At 45.9% G+C, this 25,524-nt stretch overlaps 1 protein-coding gene across 1 annotated transcript in view; it reads right to left on the bottom strand.

Annotated features, from left to right (window-relative positions):
- The window catches only part of Rrp42 (exosome complex component Rrp42), a 109,292-nt gene that overhangs the window by 64,294 nt on the left and 19,474 nt on the right, over positions 1–25,524 (bottom strand). Inside the window, exon 3 of the mRNA XM_068370555.1 lies at positions 13,607–13,772. Within this exon, the coding sequence (XP_068226656.1) occupies positions 13,607–13,772 (166 nt within the window). The remainder of the gene's footprint in view (positions 1–13,606; positions 13,773–25,524) is intronic.

Genomic DNA, 25,524 nt, shown 5'->3' with positions numbered 1-25,524 from the left:
AAGCCCAGGGGCTCCAACAGGGAAAATAGCCCAGTGATGAAAGAAAACAAGGAAAATTAAAATATTTTGAAAACACCGAAACAAATATCTCCTATATAAACTAGAAAAACTTTAACAAAACAAGAGGAAGAGAAATAAGATAGAATAGTGTACCCAACAGGGAAAATAACCCAGTGATGAAAGAAAACAAGAGAAAAATAAAATAGTTTAAGAACATGAACCACGCCAAAACAAATGTCTCCTATATAAACTACACAAACTTTAACAAAACAAGAGGAAGAGAAAACAGATTTTGATCAAAGTGAAAAATCTATTTTTGGGTGAGAGGGCCATGTCGTCCTGATGGAAGGGTTCCTATAGGTAGCCTTCTAAGGGATATTTGCCATAGTGATACTCCCAGTGAATTAAACCAAAGGTCTCCAGGATTCCAACTCCTGGCACGAGTATCCAATAAAGGATATCGTATAATATCAGGGGACGTATTCTAGACACGACACATGGCAATCTTCATCACAAATAGATTTAACGCTTCGATGTAAGGGGGAAGAGTGACAAAAAGGAAGGGGTGCCGTTCTAGGTACCCGGTGGATCTCCTTCCCTACTACTACTATTATGCAAATAGATTATCAGAACGTAGTTACAACAAAGTATGTATCTGATCCGGCATACAACACATCGAACACATATTTTCTCGTGTAGAAAAAATATACAAAATACATTTTCAAAATAATACCACTCAATGGAAGATGTGAAAACCAAATCTATCTAACGTCGTCAGATGTTCGGGAATACATAAGACACCGTAACGCAAACGTTCACTCGGCACTGGTGTATTGATCAGATATGTACCTACTAAGAACAGTGCGTCAACCATAGTTGTGATCTGCACAAGTGGGTACGTATACCCATCCACCCGAAGCACTGTAAAGTCCCAAAACAGTCCACTGTTCATCGCAGCAATAGACGGCAGGTTTAATTACGCTACCGGCCGCCACCACATAATGTTTTATCTCTTGTACTTGCTTCGCATAATGTTTGTAGAAGACCCTGGATGACTTCCACCCAATGTACGAGCGGAGTCTCTCAAAGTCCATATGCTGAAAGAAGTTCAGCGACGAAGTAACTTTCCTCGGATCGTGACCCGCGGATTTACTGACAGGATCTGCCATGCGAATAAAGTAGGTGAGCTTCGCTCTCAGCTGTTTTAAAGATAGGTTCAATCCTGAGGTTTCGCCTCTGAAGACCTGTCCTCCCTTAAAGTTTAAAGTTCTTCGAAGATAGACCTGAAGACACTCTACTAGGCAGAGAGAGGCATCTTCCTTCAATGGGCAAATTCTGCAAGGACCCTACCTCTTGGTGGGTAGCTCATTCTTAGCGAGAAAGGCAGGATCGGGATATAAATTCAGTTTTCATGAGTCCAGGAACTGAATATGGCCTTCGTTTCTAAATAAGGCCACTATTTCGCTAACTCTAACCCCTGAGGCTATTGTGAACAGAAAGATAATTTTCTGTCAAAGCCTTTAGAGTACAGTTCTCATTATCCAGGTTCAAAGCATAGTGGAAGACTTTATCCAAAGGCCACGTGATGGGCTTTGGTAGGGCTGCAGGTTTGAGTCTAGCACATGCTTTCGGAATCTTATCAAAGATTTCACCTGAGAGATCCACCTCGAAGGCATACAGAAGTGGTCTAACCAGGGCCGACTTACAAGAAGTAATTGTAGTATAGGCCAGGCCTTGTTCGTGGAGGTGTATGAAGAATGCAAGACAGAAATCTATCAATATTTCTGTTGGTTTCCTTTCTTTCACAAAGGTCACCCATTTCTTCCATGAAGATTCGTACTGTGTCCTAGTAAAACATGACTTGTACTCTTTCATGAAGTCAACTTTATCTCTTTAGATTCCTCACCTTTTGCTCGCTCCTAGGGCGTGGAAATCATGTAGGTTGTTGGTTCTCGAGGATGAAGTGTAGACAGTCGACTTCTGGACTGGTTGGGACAGCACTGGATTCGGCAATGGAAACAGCTTCAGATTCCACTCTAGGACTAGGGGGAACCAAATGCTCTTGGGCCACTTGGGGGCTTCCACCGCTGCCATCCCTCTGAAGGATCTCAGCTTGTCGAGGACTTTTAGCAGGAGATTGGTTGGTGGAAACAGGTAAATATAATTCTATCTGTTCCAGTCTAGAGACATGATATCCATCGCTTCTGCTGGAGGGTTCAGGTAAGGGGCTACGTAACGAGATAGTTTCTTGACGCTCGTTGCGAAGAGGTCGATCTGCCGTTCTGGGACTTTTCCTAAGATGAAGGAGAATGAGTCTGCATCCAAGGACCATTCTGTCTCTATGGGCTTTCGCCTGGATAGAGCGGAACCCTTATAGATGAACTGCTGATAAGTGCCATCTCTTCTTCCTTGCCAGGTAGAAGATGGCTAACATCACATGGTTGATGTGAGGTGATCTCGAGCCTTGTTGATTTAGACACTTTACTATCACCTTGTTGTTCAGGACCAACCTGATGTGGGTTGATCTGTGGGGAGATAGTCTCTTCAATGTCAGGAACACTGCCATAGTTTCCAAAATGATGATATGAACTCTTTTGAACTGGAGTGACCAAATCCCTTGCGCCTTCCTGTCGTGAGAATGACGTCTCTATCCTTCCAAGGAGGCATCCGTATGGATCACTACCGAAGGTTGTGGTGGTTGCAGGGGAATAATCCATGCTTGACTCTTAGCTGTGGATCACGGCTTTAATTGTCTGCACAACAAGGCTGGAGTCAACCTTAGTTGATCCCTTCGAGCATTCAATGCGTATTTCTTCCAGACTCCTAATGCATCTTTTAAACGTGCCTTTAGCACTGGGTCTGTCACTGCTGCAAACTGTAGAGAGACCAAGACTCTTTCCTGTTGGCATTTTTGAAATCCCTTTGTAACGGATTAGTTTCCTGACAGATCCCACTATCTCTCTCCTCTTCTTGGATGGAATGGAAAGGTGGTGTGACTTTAAGTTCCATTGAATTCCCAAACCATGTAACTGTTGACCTGGAGTGAGACGAGACTTCTTGAGGTTGATTTTGAAGCCTAAGTGTTCCAGAAACTGGATCACTTTTTGAGCAGCTTGCAGACGAGTAATCTTGGATGCTGCCCATACCAACCAATCGCCTAAGTAAGCTACCACATGAGCACCTTCGGTGCGTAGCTGTTGAACGACTGTGTCTACTAGCTTGGTGAATATCCTTGGGGCTGTGTTCAGTCCAAAGGGCATTGCTCTGAAGACAAACTACTTCTTCTGTAGTCTGAATCCTAGGTAGGAGGAGAAGAGGCGACTCATCGGGAGATGCCAGTAAACATTTACCAGATCTATTGAGACAGTGAACGCCCTTTTTGGCAGAAGGGTCCTTATGTGTTGCAAAGTAAGCATCCGGAACTTGTTGTTCTCGATGAACTTGTTGAGTGGAGACAAAGAGTTACTTTACTACCGTATAAATGAGCAAAGATAAATCTGCTCCGGCAGGAACCCCGGCAAAGGTGATCAAGTACCACCGGGGTTCCAGCCCGAATACGTTAAGTAAAGTCACATGATAGTAAGAGTTGAGTTTCATGCATGCAATATCACATCTTATATAAATTGCCTAAATAGCTAACATATTAGCGTAAAGCCAGGAAAGGGTCGCCCTACTATCTAAATAATATACAAGAATATAAAGGGCGACAGCAGTTATAAAATGGCTGCCTCCGGTGACGGCAATGCTCAGCAGAACACAATTAAATTAATGAATTTAACCGTGAAAAGTGAGACCAAAATTACACCAAGGGAGAGTACACACACTCTTAGCAAGGCTACAAGAATAGGAATGGCGTCGAGTAGTAGTAGGGAAGGAGATCCACCGGGTACCTAGAATGGCACCCCTTCCTTTTTGCCACTCTTCCCCCTTACATCGAAGCGTTAATTCTATTTGGGGTGAAGATTGCCATGTGTTGTATCTAGAATACATCCCCTGATATTATACGATATCCATTATTGGATACTCGTGCCAGGAGTTAGAATCCTGGAGACCTTTGGTTTAATTCTCTGGAAGTATCACTGTAGCAATTATCCCTTAGAAGGCTACCAATAGGAACCCTTCCATCAGGACGACATGGCCTGAGCCCAAAAATAAGATAGAATAGTGTGCCCGAGTGTACCCTCATGCAAAAGAACTCTAACCCAAGACAGTGGAAGACCATGGCACTACCCAAGACTAGAGAACAATTGCTTGATTTGGGAGTGTCCTTCTCCTAGAAAAGCAACTTGCCATAGCTAAAGTGTCTCTTCTACCCTTACCTAGAGGAAAGTGGCCACTGAACAATGATAGTGCAGTAACCCGTTGGGCGAAGAAGAATTCTTTGGTAATCTCAGTGTTGTCAGGTGTATGACAGAGAAGAATATGTAAAGAATAGGACAGACTATTCAGGGTATGTGTAGGCAAAGGGAAAATGAAGCGTAACCACAGAGAAGAATCCAATGTAGTACTGTCTAGACAGTCAAAGGACCCCATAACTCTAGCAGTAGTATCTCAAATGAATAAAGTGAGCCGACAGGGACACCGAGTTGTCTTCTGTCCAACTGAGTATCTCTACTTCTAGAGGGTGCAGGGGCTGCAAAAAGGTACCGCCTTGTTTGTTTATGTAAGCCACTATCATGGTGTCGTCGTTCATCAACACCACGGAGTGACCCGCCAGGAACTGCTGGAACTTTTGGAGAGCTAGGAAGGCTGCCCTCATCTTTAGGAGATTCATATGCCAATACCTTTCTGATTCGGTCCAAAGGTATGGTGCAAAAAAGTGGGCCTAAAATCCTTCTTTTGATGCCTCTGAATAGAGCATCAGTTCTGGGGAGGTGAGGAGGATGAGGTCAACCCTTTTGTGGAGGTTTTCATCTACCACACACAATCTGAGGTCTGCCTGTTCCTCTGAGCCTACCTGGATCAGGACGTCCAGGGAATTGCTTTCCAGATTCCACTGGGATTTGAGCCGCCACTGGAGAGATTTTATCCTGACGCGACCGTTGGGAATTATACAGGCCAGGGATGATAGGTGACCTATGAGATACAACCAGTTCTTCTCACCTGAGGAAGGGCCCTCCTACCTTCCTCAGCCTCTGTACTCTATCTTCTGATGGGAAGGCTTTGTGCTGAATGGTGTCTATAATCAAGGCTAAGTATACCAGTCCTTGAAAGGGGATCAGGTTTGACTTCTCGAGATTTACCATGATCCCCAGATCTTGGCAGAACTCCAGAAGTCTGTCTCAGTGCTGAAGAAAGGTAGCCACCGAGTCTGCTAGAATCAGCCAGTTGTCCAGATATCTGAGAAGACGGATGCCAATTCTGTGAGTCTAAGATGATACTAGGGAAAAGACTCTCGTAAACACCGGAGGTGCAGTGGATAGACTGAAGCACTACACCTTGAACTGGTATTGTCTGCTGTCGAATATGATCCTAAGATACTTCCTTGAACACGGATGGATTGGGATCTAGAAATATGAGTCCTTGAGATCCAGTGTGCAGATGAAGTCCTGTGGTCTTACCGCTTGTCTGACCATGTCCGCTGTCTCCATCTTGAACGGGGTTTGCAAGACAAACTCGTTCAAAGCAGAGAGGTCGATGACTGGGTTCCAGCCTCTAGACACCTTTTTCACAAGAAAGCATCAGCTGAAGAAGCCTGGGGACTCATCGAGGACCTCTTGGAGAGCAATCTTCTCTAGCATGGTCTAGGCTTGGCCCGAAGAGCCAACTCCTTCGCAGATCCCTTTGCATAGGAGTTTGACAGGACTGAATCCTGAGTCAGTGGAGGGAGCGATTGAGTAAACGGGACGTGATATCCTGAACGAATCACTGCAACAGTCCAGGGCTAGGCTCTGGGCTGCAGCCACCTTTGCAGGCATCCCCCCACCCCACAGGTGGACAGATGGGAGACTTGCACGTCCTAGTGGGAGTGCCCTATTTCCCTTCCCTCCACGGAAGGACCTTGACCCTTTCCGATCTTTGTCTTGAAAGGGTTTCTTGGACACCTTTTGTGTGGGAGCACTAGCCCTATTCCTCTGTAGTTTTGGAGGAGGGTTTTTATTTTATGGCGTAGCCTGGAAGGTCCTCAATATCAGGGCCCTCTGGAGGCTCTATTTCTTCGCCACCTGCTCAACGTCTTCCAGCTCAAACATGGAACTTCCCTTGAAAGTGGAGTTTCTCAGCCTTAACACCTTGGCTTGTGGGATTTGCTGATGGAACCTTTGTATTATTAGTCCCGTTGTTTGAGGATGGTTTTCACCCACAGGTTTACCACCTGGTGGGCGAGGAACTCGATTGTCCTGGTGCAGGGCAATAAAAAGGTCTCCAACGACCTCCTGGGAGACTCCTGTGACCAGTCCTTAGTGCTGATCAGGTGGCCCACCGATCCTAACCAAAGGTCCAGCCATGAAGTAGCCTGCAAGGCGAACTTCGCGACCTTCACTTGGTTAATCATCTCTGAAGCTGAGAAGTAGGATGAGAGACCCGATATTCACTCAAAGGGGACTCCCCTGGTCAGTGTCTCTATAGAATGCTCTAGAGGCAGGACTGGAAGAGGCTCGTTGGTCACCTCATATTACCTCCTCGGCTGCACGAACGACGGCAGGAGGAGTTTCAAGGAGAAGCCTGCTCAGAAGTTGGAAGAGCCGGTAGCCCGTGAGACTGCCTTTTTCCTAGCACTCTTCAACCTCTTTCACCAGGGCAAAGCTGAACAGGCCCTTGGGGGTCTTTGAGTGCCATAGACATGGTCTAGGACCTTGTCCTTGCTATTCTGAGGGGCTGTCGCTGGGTTTGACAAGCCGTTGATGACTCTCATGCAGGTCAAAACCTGCCAGAAGGCATGCTTTGAGTCCTGCTCAGCCTCTGTCAACTTAGGGCTAGCAACTCTAGGCAAGTGTTCCTCCTTGAACTCTAAAAAAAGTTCATCCACCTCAGAGCTCTCACCCATAGGAGCCCGGGGCGGGTCAAAGTTGTCAGAACAGGCCATTGATGGGCTGTCTCTTGCAGACGTCCAGGGAGAAGAGACTCCTCTCGACCTCTCTTGCTGAGGTACGGGAGCTCTTGGCGAGGACTTAGGGATGGTTTTTAAGTCTTTCGGTTCCCTGCGCGGTGGAAGGTATTCTTCCAAAAAAGACAGCCTTGCGGCTGACTCTTTCCTGAGGGGACATTGATCCTCTCTGGAGGGAGGAATGATGTCTGGCTGAGATGGAGAACAGAGCTCTGGAGGAACCACCTCTATAAGGCAAAGGCAAAAAGAGTCCATCAAAGAGACTTCCCGAGGGGGAGACGGTCTAATCCTTCTTCTTTTCCCAGCTGGTCGTTTCCGTGCCACATGTACCTGCAGAGGAATCTCAGACCTACCTGAAATCTCTTCTCCCCATTTCCTCTTAAGGGAGAAGAAAGGTATCTCCAGCGAAAAGGGTCTCGGTCACGATAGAGCGGACCCTTCTGAACTCCTTCTGAGGTCAGACAGATGAGAGGAGCCGGGGAGGTTTAATGTAGCCAGGGAATCCTCGGTGTTCTGGCCGTTGACTGCATGCGGGGGAGAATCCTTGTGACCGCCTAACACACTGCATTATCCAGTGCTTCAATCCAGATGAGTTTTCTCTCATTTGTAGTGCTGGCCGGAGGATTCTTCGGAAGGCCAGAGGCATTAGGTCTGGGAACCGGAAAGAAAGTGTCAGCTTTCTTACCCGGTAAATCTGGCACTAGTCTGACTGCTGGGGCCTTCACTGGGTGCTGATGCTGTGGAAAAATTAAAGTTATAGATGGGAAAAATACAAGTTATTTTTTATAATTGTAGTTTTTTATTATTTTATTAGAATGTTAATTTTTTTATATTTTGGACCTTCAACCTTGTCTCATTATACAGTATTCTTTTTTTGCAGCACGCCCTACTCCCTGTAGGGCTTGGAGATGGCAACTAGAATTGCAATCAAGTAGAGAAGCATTTTGCAGACATTCGACTGTTCTTATTGACAGTAACCCCGAAGTGTGCAGGGATTTGACAAAAACTGTTGTGACTTAACCTAGACAGTGGACAGCAGTGTCAAATCTATAGCAAACATACTCCGTGTATCCTGTTAACCCAGAGAATTGTTGGGGTGACGTGAACATTCCTCTACCTTATAAACACTCTGTGAACTTGGTACTGTATAGTGATCCAGCAATGAGTAGATTCTCAACAATGATGCAGTGAAACAATATAAACATTTCTTAATGATGTTAAATGAACTGGTACTCATCAAGTTGGCCTAGTTTGCTGCATAAATTGTGAATAGCATCCTTTATGTTAAAGAAATGACTTATACTGAATCTTATTGTTTGTGTGTGTGACTTTGCAATGAAGAGGAGGTGCCTCAAAAAAAAAAAACTATTATAAGTGGTCTCGACTCTTATCCATTTTCATGGGTGTAGAATAACCCTGATATATTGTGTATCACCGAGGACTGTAAGCCTTTTTTGCTGTCTTTCTGATGTAGAGGTGAGAATGTAAAGTCAGGTTCAATGCGCAACCTTGTTTTATACAGCAATCCCTTTGATCTTGAGGCAAGCTAATTCAACTTATATTTGAATTGAGCCCAAATAGATACACGGTTAAGGGTGCCTCTGTTTATATTTGTATATGGAACCCACATGAGTGTCCAGCATGTGAATAGTTTTTTTTTTTTTTGTTATTCGAATCATTTATTTTTATCTTGTTATTGTGAGGCTGGAGTGTAAAGGGATACTAGTTTTTCTTTACATTATTGCTTATTAAAATTTGACAAAAAATGTTATTGTCAACCAAATTATTTGTCTTTTTTTCTCTTATTAAATCTGTTTTATTGTATTTTTTTTCTCTCAGGAATGAAATAAACTTTTTTTCCTTTATCTTATAAACTGGAAGTGTCTCCTTCTCCTGTAAATGTCCCCTTCTCAGCCACTAATTTTGACTTTTTTTTTCCTTAATATCATTGTTTTTCCCCTTTTTTTTTTCTTTTTGTTTCCTCTACTAATGTTTAGTACTTAAATAACCTGAAAACTGCTTACCTCTGAATAATATAAAGCAACTACACATCTAGCTGGGTCTCCTTGCCCAGTATAAACTCAAGGGGTGGTGCCCAGTGCCCAGTTCTCTTGGCATGTTACCTAGATTTTTGGGTATTCCACCGTTTTACCTTTTTGTGTAGTGAACGTTGGAGTGTGGTCGGCATTCGGACACTAGGCAGTTTGCGTGCTACATCTAGCCACAGTCCGCAAACCACTACAATGCTTTGGGCGGTAGGCTACTACGCTTCCTTTAGTAGTCCGTCCCGTACCTGATGCGCGTCACGTCAAGAATCGTCACCGCGATGCACATGTGAGGCGAGCTGAACTCCTGGCGAGTGACGATCCCTTGGCGATAGTTGCTTGCAAGCCTGCAAGGGAACAGATGGAGTAATCGGACTAGATGAACAACGAGGAGCCAGCGAGCGGTAAGATGGTGAATGCCGCGATGGCGAGGGCCTAGTTGGCAAGTGCCGAGGAGGTAGTGACCTGTGAGCTCTGGGTGAGACTCATTGATCCAATGAATGATGCTCAAGCGTCTGACAGTGGTGAGACCAATGGTCGTCTCGTGAAGTGTGAGGATCCCTTGGTGACGATCACGAACCACCAAGCTATCGTCACAAGGTGACATATGTTCGTCTGAAGATAAGTGACGAGTAGATGGTGTTTCACGCGCAGCTGAACAAGTAATGCACAGCTGACAAGTCGCGCGTACCAGACGAATCACGAACAGCTAGTGCGTAACAAAAGCCCGAAGGCTCAGCATGACGGTCCTTGACAAAACTAAAGAGACACCTCACAACCGCAGGTGGGGGGGAGAACGTCCAGGGTGGCGAAGTTAAAAACTCCGAAGCCTGAGGAACACCCGAAGAGGAATGTCTATGAGGGTCTCCTGGAGGGGGAACCTGATCTGACATAGCCAAAGGCGACACATGTTGGTGTCTGGAAGATCTCAGGAACACAGGATCTCTAGGAGTTCTCACTCGCGAACGAGAGAGATGTTCGCTAGAAGGCGATACTCCCCTCAGATGTTTCTCCACCCCTGACAGAAGAGCCGGTTTAGCAAGGGGGAGCCTCATCTTCGGCATCAGCAGCAACTCTGAGGTCGTCAGGAGCAGCGCTTGATGGGGAATGATCCACGTCTGAGGAAGCATGTGTTCGCTTCCTCTCAGCACCTAGATGAAAACGTTCCAGCAACGCACGGGGGACCAGCCAAGCCAAACAATGGCCAAGCCTGGAACAAATCAGAAAAAGATCAGGCACTCCCTGGGGAAGGGACAGAACTGTTTCTCTAGGGGAAACAGTGCTGTCCCTTGATACTCGAGGTTGACCTGGGGTTGAACGGTCTGCGCTACTAAAAGGCCATTCCCCAGGGAAGGTCGATCAAGGAAGAGCTTCAAGGAGAGATCGAGGGTTTAAAGGCTGCTCATGAATGGCAGAGGCAAGGGTCAAAGAAGAGATCCGAGATTTCATTTTGCAAGGAGATAGAATGGGAATTTTTTTTAGGGGGTAGATGTTAACATAGGAAAATTGGGAGAGTATAAAAATACAGTAATACATTTTATCATTAAAATTCTTTTAATGATGCATTTCAATATATAAGGTTGTGATAGTCTATTAGAAACATCCCTGTCTTGCAGTCTAAGAATCAGTACTGCAGTTGAGCCATCATACAGTCCAAAAGTTTCTAGTAGTGTTTGGCATCCCACCCTCCTTGTGAGCTTTCAAGGGATGAACTTTCAGAACTCCTCCTAGGGTCTGAAGGAGGAGAGGAACCGGGAAGGAGAGAAGCCACCACGGGAATCCTTGGTGTACCACCCACGGATTGTGAATGGGGAAGGGCCACCGTGACTGCCTCTCGCACTACGTTAAATAGTGCACGCAACCAGGGGGGGGTTCCAACCCCCTGTGAAGCTGGGAGGAGGATCCATTGGGCAACCAGGTGTCCTAGAAAAGAAGAGTGGTAAATGTGGCACCGGTCTAACCAAAGGGGCTTTTTCCAGGTACTGGTCCTTCGAAGCGGTGCTCTGCTTCGGTCGTCTACCCTGAGGCCGATGAAACTCGTGATAGGAATTGTCAACCCGTTGCTCATGCAAGGTGATCTGATCTCCTAGCGTGTGACGATCCCTAGGAGACAGGAGCTTGTGAACCTGCGAGATTCGGGCAGTCGGTCTCAGGGACCGATGCGAGGGTAAACAGCAAGGAGGTGAAGAGCGGCCAAGTGGCGAGAGCCGCCTTAGCGAACGCCTAGAAGGCGAGGGCCAACAGGGAGACTTGCAAACTCTGAGAGAGAGTCACTGGCGCTTATTGGGAGAGCGCCGCGGAGGTGGAGTGCTATGAACCTTGTAGGCTCATTCACGAGAATGACGCTCACGCAACTGGCGAGACTGGTGTTCATATCGCCTACAGAGAGGGTTCTCTGTGGAGAGAAACGATCACTCGTCACCTGAAGGAGAGGTGACAAAGGCTCGTCCGAAGAAGAGTGACGAGGAGCAGCGAAACTCGCCTAGCTGACACCATGGCGGCCATCCTGTGAACCATACACAGTTGTAGGGTGACGAGCTGCTTACGAGTCACGTGCAGCTGCCGCAAAGAGAGTGGCTCCAAAGTTACGAGAACCAGGAAGATCAATGTAACGAGAACCCGAGGGCTCAGCGTGATGAGAGCCAGAAGGCTCAGCGTGATGAGAGCCCGAAGGCTCAGAGTGAAGAGAGCCCAATGGCTCAGCATGACGAGAGGCCTAAGGTTCAACATGACGAGAGCCTGAAGATTCAACGTGACGAGAGCCTGAAGATTCAACGTGACGAGAGCCTGAAGGTTCAACGTGATGAGAGCCCGAAGGGTCAGAGAGTCGCTCCAAGGGCATCTCCTTATAGCAGGGGGGGGGGGGGGGGAGCATGCTCAGGGTGATGAGGAGTTTGAAACTCCTGCACCCGATGAACTCCTTAAGGGGAACCACTAGCAGGCTCCCCCGAGCAGGGAGAGAGGGGAGGAGGGAGAGAGGAGCACAGCCAGGGTGATGAGAAGTTAGAAACTCCTGCAAACCCGACGAACCCCCTTCGGGAAACAGCTAGCAGGTTTCTTCGAGGAGGGAGCCTGCTCTGACAAAGTCAGCGATGTCATTAGTTGATCTCTCTCACGGGTGAGAGAGATGGCCTCCTGGAGGAGGACACTGCCTTGGACCTTGCTCTCTCCCAGATTCAGAGGGGGAGGGAGCACAGTCTGCAGCGTCAGTCACAGCAGGAAACCAAAAGTTCGAACGGGAGACCGCTGCACCAAGGTCGTCCGGCGCTGCGCCCAACAGGGAGGGTTCCACCTCTGAGGAAGTCGGAGTCCGCTTCCTCTCGGCCCCCATCTGAAGTAGTTCGTTCAGAACCTCCTTTGACAGGGGACAAGCCACACCCAGTGACGGCCAGATCTGCAAAAGATCAGTCAAAGAGCAGGCGCTCTCTGGGGGAAGGGGCGGATTCGTTTTGGCAGAGGAAACGGTAATGTCTCTCGATCCTCGAGGTTGACCTGGGGTTAACAGGGCTGTGCTGCTACTCGGCTGTTCCCAGAGAAGACCAGTCGAGGAGCATCTTCGGGAAGAAGTTCGAGATTTCTTCGACTTTGAGGAAGACCCTGACTTCTTTTTTTTACCTATTCCCAAAACCCTCCCCCTGGGGGGCAAACCACTCCTGACACTCGGGACAAGTGTTGTCCCAGTCACAACGCTGACCTTGGAAAGACGGATACAGTTGGTGGGGTCTTTCTCAGGGGTTGACATAAAGGTACCGCAGGAGCGGCCCTCAGGTCCAGGAAAACTGCACATGAGGCTGGTCAGAAGTAACACACACTGAAAAGAGAAAGAAACTGAAAGTATTAATTGTAAACAATCAATTATCATCAAATGGCAAGTCAGTTTAAGACGGGAGGGAGCAGCAACGTCCCCACTCTACCTGAACCAAAAGCAAAGTGGGGGCTCAGCCCAGGTGTGTTAGTGAGCGGGGTAGCTGGCTAACCCCCACCCCTCCCACTTACTAGTGGTTGGGGTAGTTATCCCTCGCTAAAAATCTTATGACTCATCTTTCAGCTACGCCGAAAATAATATCCCCTATAAATAGCATGGGTTTGTATAGTGGTGGAACAAACCAAGGTTTGTATTTATGTAAGCTTTTAGTATACAATATATTATCAGAATTACTTCAGATTTTAAAGGTGTTCTCATTACATACAGTACTGTACTATCATTCTTCTCTGGACTTTACAAACCTTGAAAAACTTGAACAAATTATTTGCAGGAAAAGAACTGAAACTGGCATTGTAATTGGATGATGATGGAAAAATTAAAGGTACACCAAAAAGCCAAATGTGTAACTAAAATACCCCACTGAAGAGGATAAATCTTGTTCTCCTTCCTTTAATTGGGAGGTCTTGACTACGTATTCAACTCTTCACTCATTTCAGTCACCGATTTAATAAAGTACATAATTTATTCACCTTTATTTCCCATTAAAAGTTTACTAAAATAAAATGAAAGAGTACCCATTAGGCCACTTACCTCTATATCAACATAAAGTGCTTTCGCATATTTGCCTTCGACCACACACAGTTTTCTTGTATCTAATGTGTGTGGAGATGAATAAACCCTTTCAAGCATTGAACTGAGACTGGTTGCTAGATCCTCACCACCTCGTCCCTCAAATTCTGGTGCAGCATTGGCAGAACTGAGACAAGGAAATAAATGTTTAAAAATAAAGCGGTAATGACAGAAATAAATGTTGATAAGAAAAAAGGACATTCATCTGTAGTAAAATAAAAAAAGAAATAAAAGCCATTCTTCTAAATCTGCTGTAGTTATGACAAATTTGGAAGTAATTTGTAGTTCTCCTAACAATGCAAGCCTGTAGTTCTATACATAGGAAGAAGAAACCAGTGGTAGTTGTCATACAGCTATAATAACCTTTGGTTACTACCAGTGGTAGAAGAAGTACTGGCCCCCTCCCCACCCCTGGTCACTCATACCTGCTTCACTTTGATCAAACATGACTTTCTCCTGGGGGTCAGATGATGGTGGGAAAAGTACATATAAAGAACTACAGGTTTGTATTGTTAGGTAAAGAACATGACATTCAAATTTGTCCTTTGTTCCTATACAAAATACAAACCCAACGTTTTTTACATAGGGAGACATACTACAGCAGTCCCTTCAACTAGCTGAAACTTTAAACCTTGGATTGCTGCATCCGAACATGATAATGCATGGAATGTGCACCTTAACACCTCGTAAACAAGTGCTTTGTCAATACCAGCAAGTTAACAGCAGATAATAATTGTGACTGTTAAGGCTATGTATAGAAACGAGTTTGTAGTACAAACAATGCAAGGTGATATCCCAACTCCCCTCGTAAGGAGGTTGGGTACATGAATACAGTATACATCAAATATATTTTAGCTAAAAGCTAAAGAGGGGCTTACCTAAAAGTTCATGATTTCTTGCTGATGTTCTCCGAATGCCATGCTCCAAGAGAGGGGAAGATGAAGAAAAGAAAAGGCAAGTCATTCCTTTTTCATTCTTACTAAGATTAACACTGTAACTACTGCTCTTGAACGACTGATAATAGTCTTGTGGGAGCTAAGGCAGCTAAACCATTTGCTGTGCAGCCACCACAGGTCATATTGAAAAAAAAATCTAAGGACCTATTGGCCACATCTTGCAAGTACAACAATGGACGATGAAGGTGATTTGTCTCCTCCACATCCCTGTCTGCAGTACATGCATCACAAAGAGGATCTTTTTTAATGCCAGGGATGTACTTATGCCCCTGACATCATGAGCTCTGGGTCGAGAGCTTTGCTGACATGAAGGGGAAGGATTGATGGCTTAGTCAATGACCTGCCCGATCCAAGAGGAGATGGCCTTCCATGCAACCCTTATTGTGACCCTGCCTGAGCTAATAAACAGATGCCTAATCTGTGGATGAGCTCTTCGAGTTTGAGATAGTACTGTAGAGCCCTCAAAAGATATAGACGCAGTTGCTTAGGATCATTAGTTAATTTTTGACTTCCTGAAGACTCGATATCTGGAAGGAACTTAACCTAGGAACAGAAACTGTCTGATTTTGATTCTTAGCAACAAACTCGGGGAAAAAAGAAGAATGTAACCTGACAATATCCCCTTGGGTGACATCGTAGGCGAGACCATGCAACTTGTTTACCCTCTTGGCGGAGGCTTAAGACGAGAAGAAAAACAGTTTTCAACACAAGATCATGGTCTCAAAAGTCTGATATAAAGGTTCGTAAGGCTCTCCTTTTAAGGCACGGAGGACTTTCACCATGTTACATGGAGGCGGTCTCACTTCCGACTGAGGACAAGTTTATTCAAAACTTCATTTGAGCATAGATGGCTCTTCTGAGGAAGAAATATCTAACCCCTTCAGTCTAAAAACCTAGTTCACCACTGAGATAGAACAAAGTTTTTCCTCTCAAAGATAAAGTAAAAATATGACAAATTCGTAGATAATTTGTATTTTTCCTAACTATACAAACCTTAGCTATTTAATAGGGGTATTACTTTCTGGGTAGCTGAAATGACGAACCATTGATTTTTAACGAGGGTTAACTACCCATACTGCTAGTTAGCGGGGGTAGGGGGAAGGTAGCTTGCTACCGGCCCGCCCTCACACACCTGTGATTGAGATCACTTTGCTTGTAGGGGGATGCGGCTGGCAAGTAAATTTGCTTAAATAACTAAGGTTTGTATAGTTAGGAAAAATACAAATTATCTTTGAATTTGTCATTTGTTCCGTAACTGGAATACAAACCACGCTATTTAATAGGGGTGACTCACCCATTAGGAAGGGTGGACATCCCAGCCAATCTGGCTTTTGGCTTTTACCTGGGGGCTCCTTATCTAAGTGTATCAGTACTCAAAAAATAAGGAGTCCTTGCACCTCGCTAAAACCTTGCTACTCAAGGTCCGCGGCCTACGCAAGCTGTGTGTTGAGGTATGTAGAAGTGTGACAGTCCTGGTAAAGTTATTCAGAGTCCTTTAGAAGGAAAAATGATATTTTAATTATAAAATAAATTTTTGAATATACTTACCCGGTGAATATATAATAGCTGAGCCTCTGGCGGCTCGACAGAAAAAACACACAAAAACTCGCGAGCGATCGCTATGAAGGTTGCGGGTGTGCCCACTAGCGCCAACTATCGGCCAGATACCGCATATACATGTAAACAGACCCAATTTTTCTCATCCCGCTGGGTCTCTATCGGGGAGGAAGGGGGGGCCTTTAATTTATATATTCACCGGGTAAGTATATTAAAAAATTTATTTTATAATTAAAATATCATTTTTAAATATTTAACTTAGCCGGTGAATATATAATAGCTGATTCACACCCATGGTGGTGGGTAGAGACCAGAGTTAATTAAGTTTACAGCGAATATGCTTAGAGTTTTTGACAGTTATATCATAACAAAACCCAAATATATAAAGGTACCTGGTAAGGAAGTCGACTTAGACGATTACTATGCCTTATTAGTCTGTCTTCCTCACGAAGCCCAGCGATCCTCTTAGGATGCTGAAAGACTCCCAGAAGCTGAAGTATTAAGGGCTGCAACCCATACAACAGGACCTCATCAAACCCCTAATCTGGGCGCTCTCAAGAAATGACTTTGACCACCCGCCAAATCAATCAGGATGCGAAAGGCTTCTTAGCCTTCCGTACAACCCAAAAAACAATATTAAAAACATTTCAAGAGACAGATTAAAAAGGATATTGGAATTAGGGTAATGTAGTGGTAGAACCCTCACCCACTACTGCACTCGCTGCAACGAATGGACCCAGTGTGTAGCAGTCCTCGTAAAGAGTTTGGACATCTTTTAAGTAAAATGACGCGAACACTGACTGGCTTCTCCAAAAAGTCGCGTCCATAATACTTTGCAGAGATTTATTTTGCTTGAAGGCCACGGAGGTTGCTATAGCTCTAACTTCGTGCGTCTTAACCTTAAGCAAACATCGGTCTTTCTCATTCAAGTGAGAATGAGCTTCTCGTATTAAAAATCTGATAAAATATGACAAAGCATTCTTTGACATAGGCAATGATGGTTTCTTAACTGAGCACCATAATGCCTCAGATTTACCTCGTAATGACTTAGTACGAGCTAAATAGAACTTAAGAGCTCTAACAGGACATAATACTCTTTCCAGTTCGTTGCCTACGATCTCTGATAAGCAAGGAATATCAAAAGATTTAGGCCAAGGACGAGAAGGCAGTTCATTTTTGGCCAGGAAACCAAGTTGAAGTGAACAAGTGGCTTTTTCTGTAGAAAAGCCGATGTTCTTACTGAAGGCATGAAGTTCACTGACCCTTTTAGCCGAAGCCAAGCACACTAGGAAAAGTGTCTTGAGGGTGAGATCCTTCAGGGAGGCTGAATGTAATGGCTCAAACCTGTCTGACATGAGGAACCTTAGGACCACGTCTAAGTTCCATCCAGGAGTTGCCAAACGACGTTCCTTAGAGGTCTCGAAAGACTTAAGGAGATCTTGGAGATCTTTATTGTTGGAAAGATCTAAGCCTCTATGTCGAAAGACCGAAGCCAACATGCTCCTGTAGCCCTTAATCGTGGGAGCTGAAAGGGAGCGAACCTTTCTCAGATGTAAAAGAAAATCTGCGATTTGGGCTACAGAGGTACTGGACGAGGACACAGATGCTGACTTGCACCAGTCTCGAAAGGCTTCCCACTTCGACTGGTATAATCTAATGGTAGAAGCTCTCCTCGCTCTTGCAATCGCACTGGCTGCCTCCTTCGAAAAGCCTCGAGCTCTTGAGAGTCTTTCGATAGTCTGAAGGAAGTCAGACAAAGAGCGGGGAGGCTTTGATGGACATTCTTTACGTGGGGCTGACGTAACAGATCTACCCTTAGAGGAAGACTTCTTGGAAAGTCTACCAGCCATTGAAGTACCTCGGTGAACCACTCTCTCGCGGGCCAGAGGGTAGCAACCAACGTCAACCTTGTCCCTTCGTGAGAGGCGAACTTCTGCAGTATCTTGTTGACTATCTTGAATGGTGGGAATACATATAAGTCCAGAAGAGACCAATCCAGTAGAAACGCGTCTATGTAGATTGCTTCTGTATCTAGGACTGGAGAGCAATAGATTGGTAACCTTTTGGTCAACGAGGAGGCAAAGAGGTCTATGGTGGGTTGACCCCAAGTAGCCCAAAGACTCTTGCCCACGTCCTTGTGGAGGGTCCATTCCGTGGGTATCACCTGACCCCTCCGACTGAGACAGTCTGCCAAGACGTTCAAGTCCCCCTGGATGAATCTCGTCAACAGGGAGATGCCTTGATTTCTTGACCATAAGAGAAGGTCCCTTGCGATCTCGAGCAGCGTGAAGGAGTGTGTGCCTCCTTGCTTGGAGATGTACGCTAAAGCTGTGGTGTTGTCTGAGTTGACCTCTACCACTTAGTTTCGAAGAAGCTTTCGAATATCATCAAGGCCAAGTGGACTGCTAATAGCTCCTTGCCGTTGATGTGCATGCTCTTATGACTTGAGGTCCACAGACCCGAGCATTCCCGACCGTCCAGGGTCGCACCCCAACCCAAATCCGACGCGTCTGAGAACAACACGTGGTTTGGGTTCTTGACTGCTAGGGATAGTCCCTCTCTCAGACTGATATTGCTGTCCCACCATTTCAGGCATGCCTTTACTGGTTCGGAGACTGGGAATGATACCGTCTCTAACGTCTTGTCCTAGTTCCAGTGAGAGGCTAGATGGAACCGGAGAGGCAGAAGGTGAAGTCTCCCTAGTGAGACAAACTGCTCCAGGGATGAGAGAGTCCCTACGAGACTGTTCCAACTCCTGACTGAACAAACGTTCTCTTTTCAGCATTAGTTGGACTTCGAGCAGGGCTTGTTCTATTCGGGTGGCAGACGGAAAAGCCCGAAAAAACTGGACTGCGAATCTCCATCCCCAAATATAGAATAATCTGGGATGGGATCAGTTGGGACTTTTAGGTTGACCAAAAGTCCCAACTCCCTGGCCAGACTCAACGTCCAATGTAGATCCTGCATACAGCGAAGACTGGACGATGCTCTGAGAAGCCAGTCGTCCAAGTACAGGGAGGCTCGGATCCCCGATAGATGGAGGGATTTTGCCACATTCCTCATGAGCCTCGTAAACACGAGAGGAGCAGGACTGAGGCCAAAGCACAGGGCTCGAAACTGGTACCCCACATTCCTGTAAACAAACCTCAGAAACGGTTGGGAATCCGGGTGTAAAGGAATGTGGAAGTATGCCTCCTGAAGGTCGAGAGAGACCATCCAGTCGCCTTCCATTAATGCTGTCAAGACAGCCTGGTAGACTTCATCGTGAAGTTTGTCTTGACAATGAACACATTGAGCGCACTTGCCTCTTACGTACTCCTGCAGTGAACATGGCTGCCAGATCATTGGAGCCATCCCTGAGGGACTTGTTCCTGCAGAGAACGTGGCTGTCAGATCATTGGAGCCATCCCTGAAAGCCTTGTTTATGCATGACATAATTGTACAGCAAAACTTCAAACGCTCGAAAAAACTCCAGGAGATGGTCTAGCTCTGAAGTCGACCATAAAAACTTGGAGCGTCTCATGGCCAGGCGCCAGGGAGAGTCTATGAGGTTTGAGAAGTCTATCTGGGCAGAGGCAGGAACTCCCAAGCCGAGAACTTCTCCCTTGTCATATCAGACTCTCGCTCTATAAGCCAGCTTAAAAGTAGGGAAAGCAAAGGCTGTCTCCCCCAAACTCCTCCTGGCGATTAACCAGTCGCCTAGCAAACGTAAAGCTCTCTTAGAAGAGCGAGAGAGCACTAGCTTATAAAACAACGGCTTCGAAGTAGCTAGGCCTAGTGTAAACTCTGACGTTTAGGCGAACGAGGAGCAGCAGTTACAAAAAGATCCGGACAAAGATCCTTAAAAATCAGCATGATTTATTTAAAGTCCATAGAGGGCTGAGCAGCTTTAGGCTCCTCTCCGTCTGACAGAGTCCTCAAGGGAATATCAGTAGGAGGGGGAACAGCAACTTCCTCATCTGAAGGAACCTTGTCCGACAATAGCCGAGTCTCAAGCAAGGGAGAGACCTGCCGTGGTGGCAATGCTTGACAAGCAGAGTCCACACGCAAAGGAGTAGCAGTCAAGGACGCTATGTCATGTAACTGCTTAAAGGACTGACCAGTAACAACAACAGGTGCGGGAGGACGTTCGACGTCAACTCGAGACTGCCTTGACTGCTTAGACTGAGCAGTCAAAACAACTCTTGACTGCGATGCTTGACGCTCAACGTCAAAACAAGTCAACTATGCTGGTTGGTGAACGTCCTGAACGTCAACAAGAGCAAGCGGCAGCGGCTGAACGTCCACAAGCGGCTGAGAGTCAACACGGGACTGCATCGAGTGAGGCTCTACAAAACACGATTGACGTGACTTTGTAACGTCAATGTCAACAGGACGAGCAAAGGCTCGTTTGGGCGGCTGACGGCCAAGATCTCGATCAGCTAAGCGGCGAGGATCATCGTGAACCTGCTCAACAGAATAGTCCTCCATAAGAGAGGCAAGCTTATTCTGCATGTCTTGCCGTACAACCCATTTAGGATCAACGGGAATGGTTGCGGTAAGAGATGAGGGTAACGTCTGTGACTGCAAAACCTTGCCTACAAAAAGACTCTCGGAGCCTGTGTTACGCTTTTATTTAGGCGGCGAGCAGTCTTCCGATGACTGCATAGGGTCAGAGCTGTCCTAATAGTTAAAACCAGGACGCTGGACCTGTCCTGAAAGGACTGACTTTCGCTTAAAGGGCCTCGAAACCTTGTTCCACGGTTTCTTATGCGAAAAGCCTTCGGATGACGAGGAGAAAATCGTCTCGCTCGTCTTATGGTAGGGGCGGTGTTGATGAGACACGCCTGAAACCATAGAGGGAACATCTGTTCGCTGATCAAGTCCTCTCGAACCCATAAGTCGTACGACATTACTTCTCCCCTGGGCTTGGGAGCTTGCAAGAGGTCTCGGACTAGGCGAACGACAGGCACGAACAGACGAACCCTCGGTCGCAACACTGATAACACTTTGCGCAATTATCACTTTATCACTACGATTTTCTGTTTTGCACTTACTTCACTGAAATCGAATTTTTTAACAATTCACATTAGGTATGAATAAAACTGATTTCTACCTGAAGCACGCAATTCTACCCTCATCAAAAGGTTATAATTCCGAAATCAGTCGTATAATGTAAGCACATTAATACAAGCAAAAAACAGTAAACATATATTAAGATAAAAAGATCAGTGGCTGGGAAGGAGACTAAACACTAGTTCATTCAAAACTACGTTTTCAATCTCTCACCGTACAGTGCCTTGGGACAAGAATAAAAACTAAAAACGTTTTATCCTTTCTCCCCGTACAGAGACTAGGGACGAGAGTAAAAAACTGTCTCGAGAACAACGTTACTCGCTTGGGACGAGATTAAAGATCGGAACGTTCTCTCTCCTCTCTCTCTCTCCGTCTCTCTCTCTCTCTCTCTCTCTCTTGATTTCGCACCAAAGAGAAGAGCCCACTTACCTTTCGTCAATAAACAGGTTATTTGACCAAAGGAAAAAACTGAAAGGTTTTTCAATTAACAAGTTCCTTTAAAATAGTATTTAAAACATTTAAGCTTTGAAAGAAGAATGAACAAAACGTCAGAATCAATTTACTCTTTCTGCAAAGTGAAACCGTGATACTCTCTCTCTCTATCGTAACGATAGAGCGCAAACTGCGTAGCATAAATAAACTAAACGTTAGTTCATCTTTGAAACAGTACGAAGACTATTCAAAGAAAATCTTTCATAAAATATCTACTAAAAATATTCATTTAATAAGTTTTAAATCATTTGCTCTGTAAAAGTTATTTACGATTGAAAGGGCTCAACGTTGTTTAACTTTGGTTTCCAAGGTAGGACCGCCTACTCTCGGATTAGAGGAGGAATAGGAAAGGTCGCATATAAACAAATCATTAAAATTTATCTTGATGTTTATTATAAATGGAAAGCTAATCGAAGAGGCCTAATAAAGGCAGTTGAGATATAAAATATATAGAGGAAAATCTATAATTAATTTATAACGTGATAAGATAATTGCTAAAAGCCTAAAACATACTTCCGTACTAAGGGAAGGGTCGGCCATTTAAAAGTCAAAGAAAGTCCAAAAAAACAATCCAAAGTCATCAAAAATTAAATCTATCCAAAATCGAGTTCAAGATTTAAGTTGAAGATAAAACACCTGCACTGCGAAAGCTCAAACCAAAAGGAAGTACTTCACCAAATATGTTGAGAAAACTCCAGGTTATACAGCGAGTATTGATACGTCTTGTCGTTAAGGCCGACAGAGAAAAATTGGGTCTGTTTACATGTATATGCGGTATCTGGCCGATAGTTGGCGCTAGTGGGTACACCCGCAACCTTCATAGCGATCGCTCGCGAGTTTTTGTGTGTTTTTTCTGTCGAGCCGCCAGAGGCTCAGCTATTATATATTCACTGGCTAAGTTAAATATTTAAAAACTGTGTAATTAGGACTTTCCCAATACCACCTCGTCAGGGTATGGGGACACAACAGTATTAGTCTTAATACTAGGTACACAAGGGAGCAAGGTATACCTGCAGAGGTTTGAGGTCAGCTATGCAGAGAACCCAGGATGCTGCTTTCCCCAAGAGAGGGGAGAATGAAGAAAAGAATAAGGGCCAGTCAAACCTTTTCATTCACGCAAACTAAAACCGGGTAACAATGCCCTTAACCTTCTGCTACTTGTCCAATAAGGAGCTTGAGGTTATAAACCAGCTGTTGTGCAGCCACCACAGGACCGATAGAGAATGTATAGAGTCTCCTGTGGGTCACGTCTTGCAGGTACTGTAGTGGGATGTGAATGAGGTCTGACGATTCCACACCCTAGCTTGAAGAACATGCATCACTGAGAAGTTTCTCTTGAATGCCAGGGACGCCCCTGACATCATGAGCTCTGGGGCGACGTGACGGAGGAGGGTCTGGATTCAGTGCATGGTCTATGACCTTGCGAATCCACGCTGAGAGGGTGTTCTTGGTGACCCTCCTCTTGGTTCTTCCTGTGCTGACAAATAGTGCAGGCACACGAGGACGGGCTGCGGCTGTTCTCTTAAGATACAACCTCAAACTCCTTACTGGGCATAGTAAGAGATAGTCTGGGTCATCCGTTATAGTATGGAGACTAGAAATCCGGAAGGAGTCGAATCGTGGATCCGCTACTCCAGGGTTCTGAGTCTTAGCAATAAACTCAGGGACGTAGCTGAACGTTACCTCTCCCATCTCCTTGAATGGGCGATGTTGTATGAGCAACCATGAAGTTCCCCGACTCACTTGGCCGAAGCCAAAGCTAGCAGGAACACCGTATTCCAAGTTAGGTGGCGATCGGTTTCCTGGCGTAATGGTTCATAGGGAGGTCTCTTAAGAGACCTGAGAACTCGAACCACGTTCCATGGGGTAAGTCTCACTTCTGACCGGGCGCAGGTAAGTTCATAACTCCGTATGAGTAAGGAAAGTTCTAGCGATGAAGAAATGTCCATTCCTTTCAGTCTGAAGGCGAGACTTAAGGCTGAGTGATAGCCTTTTACTGCCGAGACTGACAGGTGCATTTCTTTACGGAAATACACGGGGAACTCCGATGTTGTTGGAATAGTGGCATCGAGTGGAGAGATACCCCTTCCACGACTCCAATCACAGAAGACTTTCCACTTTGCCTGGCAGACTGCTGCTGATAACTTACGCAGGTATCCAGCCATCCTAATCGCAACTTGTTGCGGAAAACCTCTCTCAGAGAGGAGATGCTGGATAGTATCCAGGCGTGAAGCCATAGCAAAGCTACGGTTTTGTGGAATATGTTGGCATGTGGTTGTCTGAGTAGATTGTGTCGTGGAAGGAGTTCTCTTGGGGGCTCCATTAGGAGCTGCAGAAGGTCCGGAAACCATTCTGCGTGATGCCATAACGGAGCTATGAGGGTCATTTAAAGATAGGCCGATGTTCTGGTCTTGTCGAGTACCCTCCTCATCAGACAGAATGGGGGAAAGGCGTAAACGTCGATGTTGTCCCACTGTTGTTGGAAAGCATCTTGTCAGAGAGCCTTGGGGTCTAGGACTAGGGAACAATACAGCGAGAGCCTGAAGTTCAGGGCCGTTGCGAAGAGGTCCACAGTCGGAGAACCCCACAAAGTCATGATTTTGTTGGCTACTAGATGATCCAAAGACCAACCGGTAGTCACTACTGAGATGCTCTGCTCAGATTGTCGGAGAGCACATTCCTTTTGCCCAGAATGAAGCGTGCCGATAGTAGTATCGATTGGATTTCGGCCCATCTCTACTGCTAGATGGGATAGCTGCTGCAAAAAAGTACCTCCTTGCTTGTTGATGTAAGCCACTACTGTGGTGTTCTCGCTCATCACCACCACTGAGTGGCTTGCCAGGAACTGTTGGAACTGTTGAAGGGCCAGAAAGACGGCCTTCATCTCTAGGAGATTTTTGTGGAGGTACTTTTCTGACTCTGACCAGAGGCCTGAGGTCGTGTGGTGCCGCAAGTGGGCCCCCCACCCATTCTTTGAAGCGTCTGAGAACAGCATCAAATCTGGGGGGAGGACGGGAAGGTCCACTCCCTTTCGCAGGTTCTCATCTGTCACCCACCACTGGAGGTCTGTCAGTTCCGCTGATCTCATGGGATCTGGATGTCCGGGGGAATCGCGAGTTTGTTTCCACCAGGACTTGAGTTGCCACTGGAGGGATCTCATCCTGAGGCAACCATTGGGAACTAGACGGGCCAGCGATGAAAGGTGACCGAGGAGACGTAACCACGTTTGGGCTGGAAGTTCTTCTCATCTGAGAAAGGGTCTTGCGACCTTTCTCAGCCTTGTTATCCTGTCGTCTGATGGGAAGGCTTTGTGGAGATTGGTGTCTATGATCATGCCTAAGTATACCAGTCTCTGTGTAGGAACTAGAGAAGACTTCTCGAGATTTACCATGATACCAGATCCTGGCAAAGTCTTAGAAGTTTGTCTCGGTGTTGAAGAAGGTTGACACCGAGTCTGCTAGGATTAGCCAGTCGTCCAGATAACGGATGACAATCCTGTGTGCCCAAGATGACACTAGGGAAAACACTCTGGTAAAAACTTGGAGTGCTGTGGAAAGACCAAAGCACATCATCTCGAACTGGTACTTTCTGTTGCCTAGGCTGAATCTTAAGTACTTCCTTGAAGACGGATGGACTGGGATCTAGAAGTACGCTCTTTCATGAAGCCCTGAGGTCTTACTGCTAGTCTGACTGTGTCTGCAGTCTCAGCCTCCAAACGCCTTTCTTAGAAGAAAGAGTCAACTGAAGAAGCCTGGGGACTGGTTGAGGACCTCTTGGAGAGCGCCCTTCTTCAACAGGGTCTGAACTTCTGCCCGAAGG

This window comes from Palaemon carinicauda, chromosome 3, assembly GCF_036898095.1.
Source record: "Palaemon carinicauda isolate YSFRI2023 chromosome 3, ASM3689809v2, whole genome shotgun sequence".
NCBI classification, from domain to species: Eukaryota; Metazoa; Arthropoda; class Malacostraca; order Decapoda; family Palaemonidae; genus Palaemon; species Palaemon carinicauda.
This window is presented reverse-complemented; position numbering and strand designations above follow the sequence as displayed.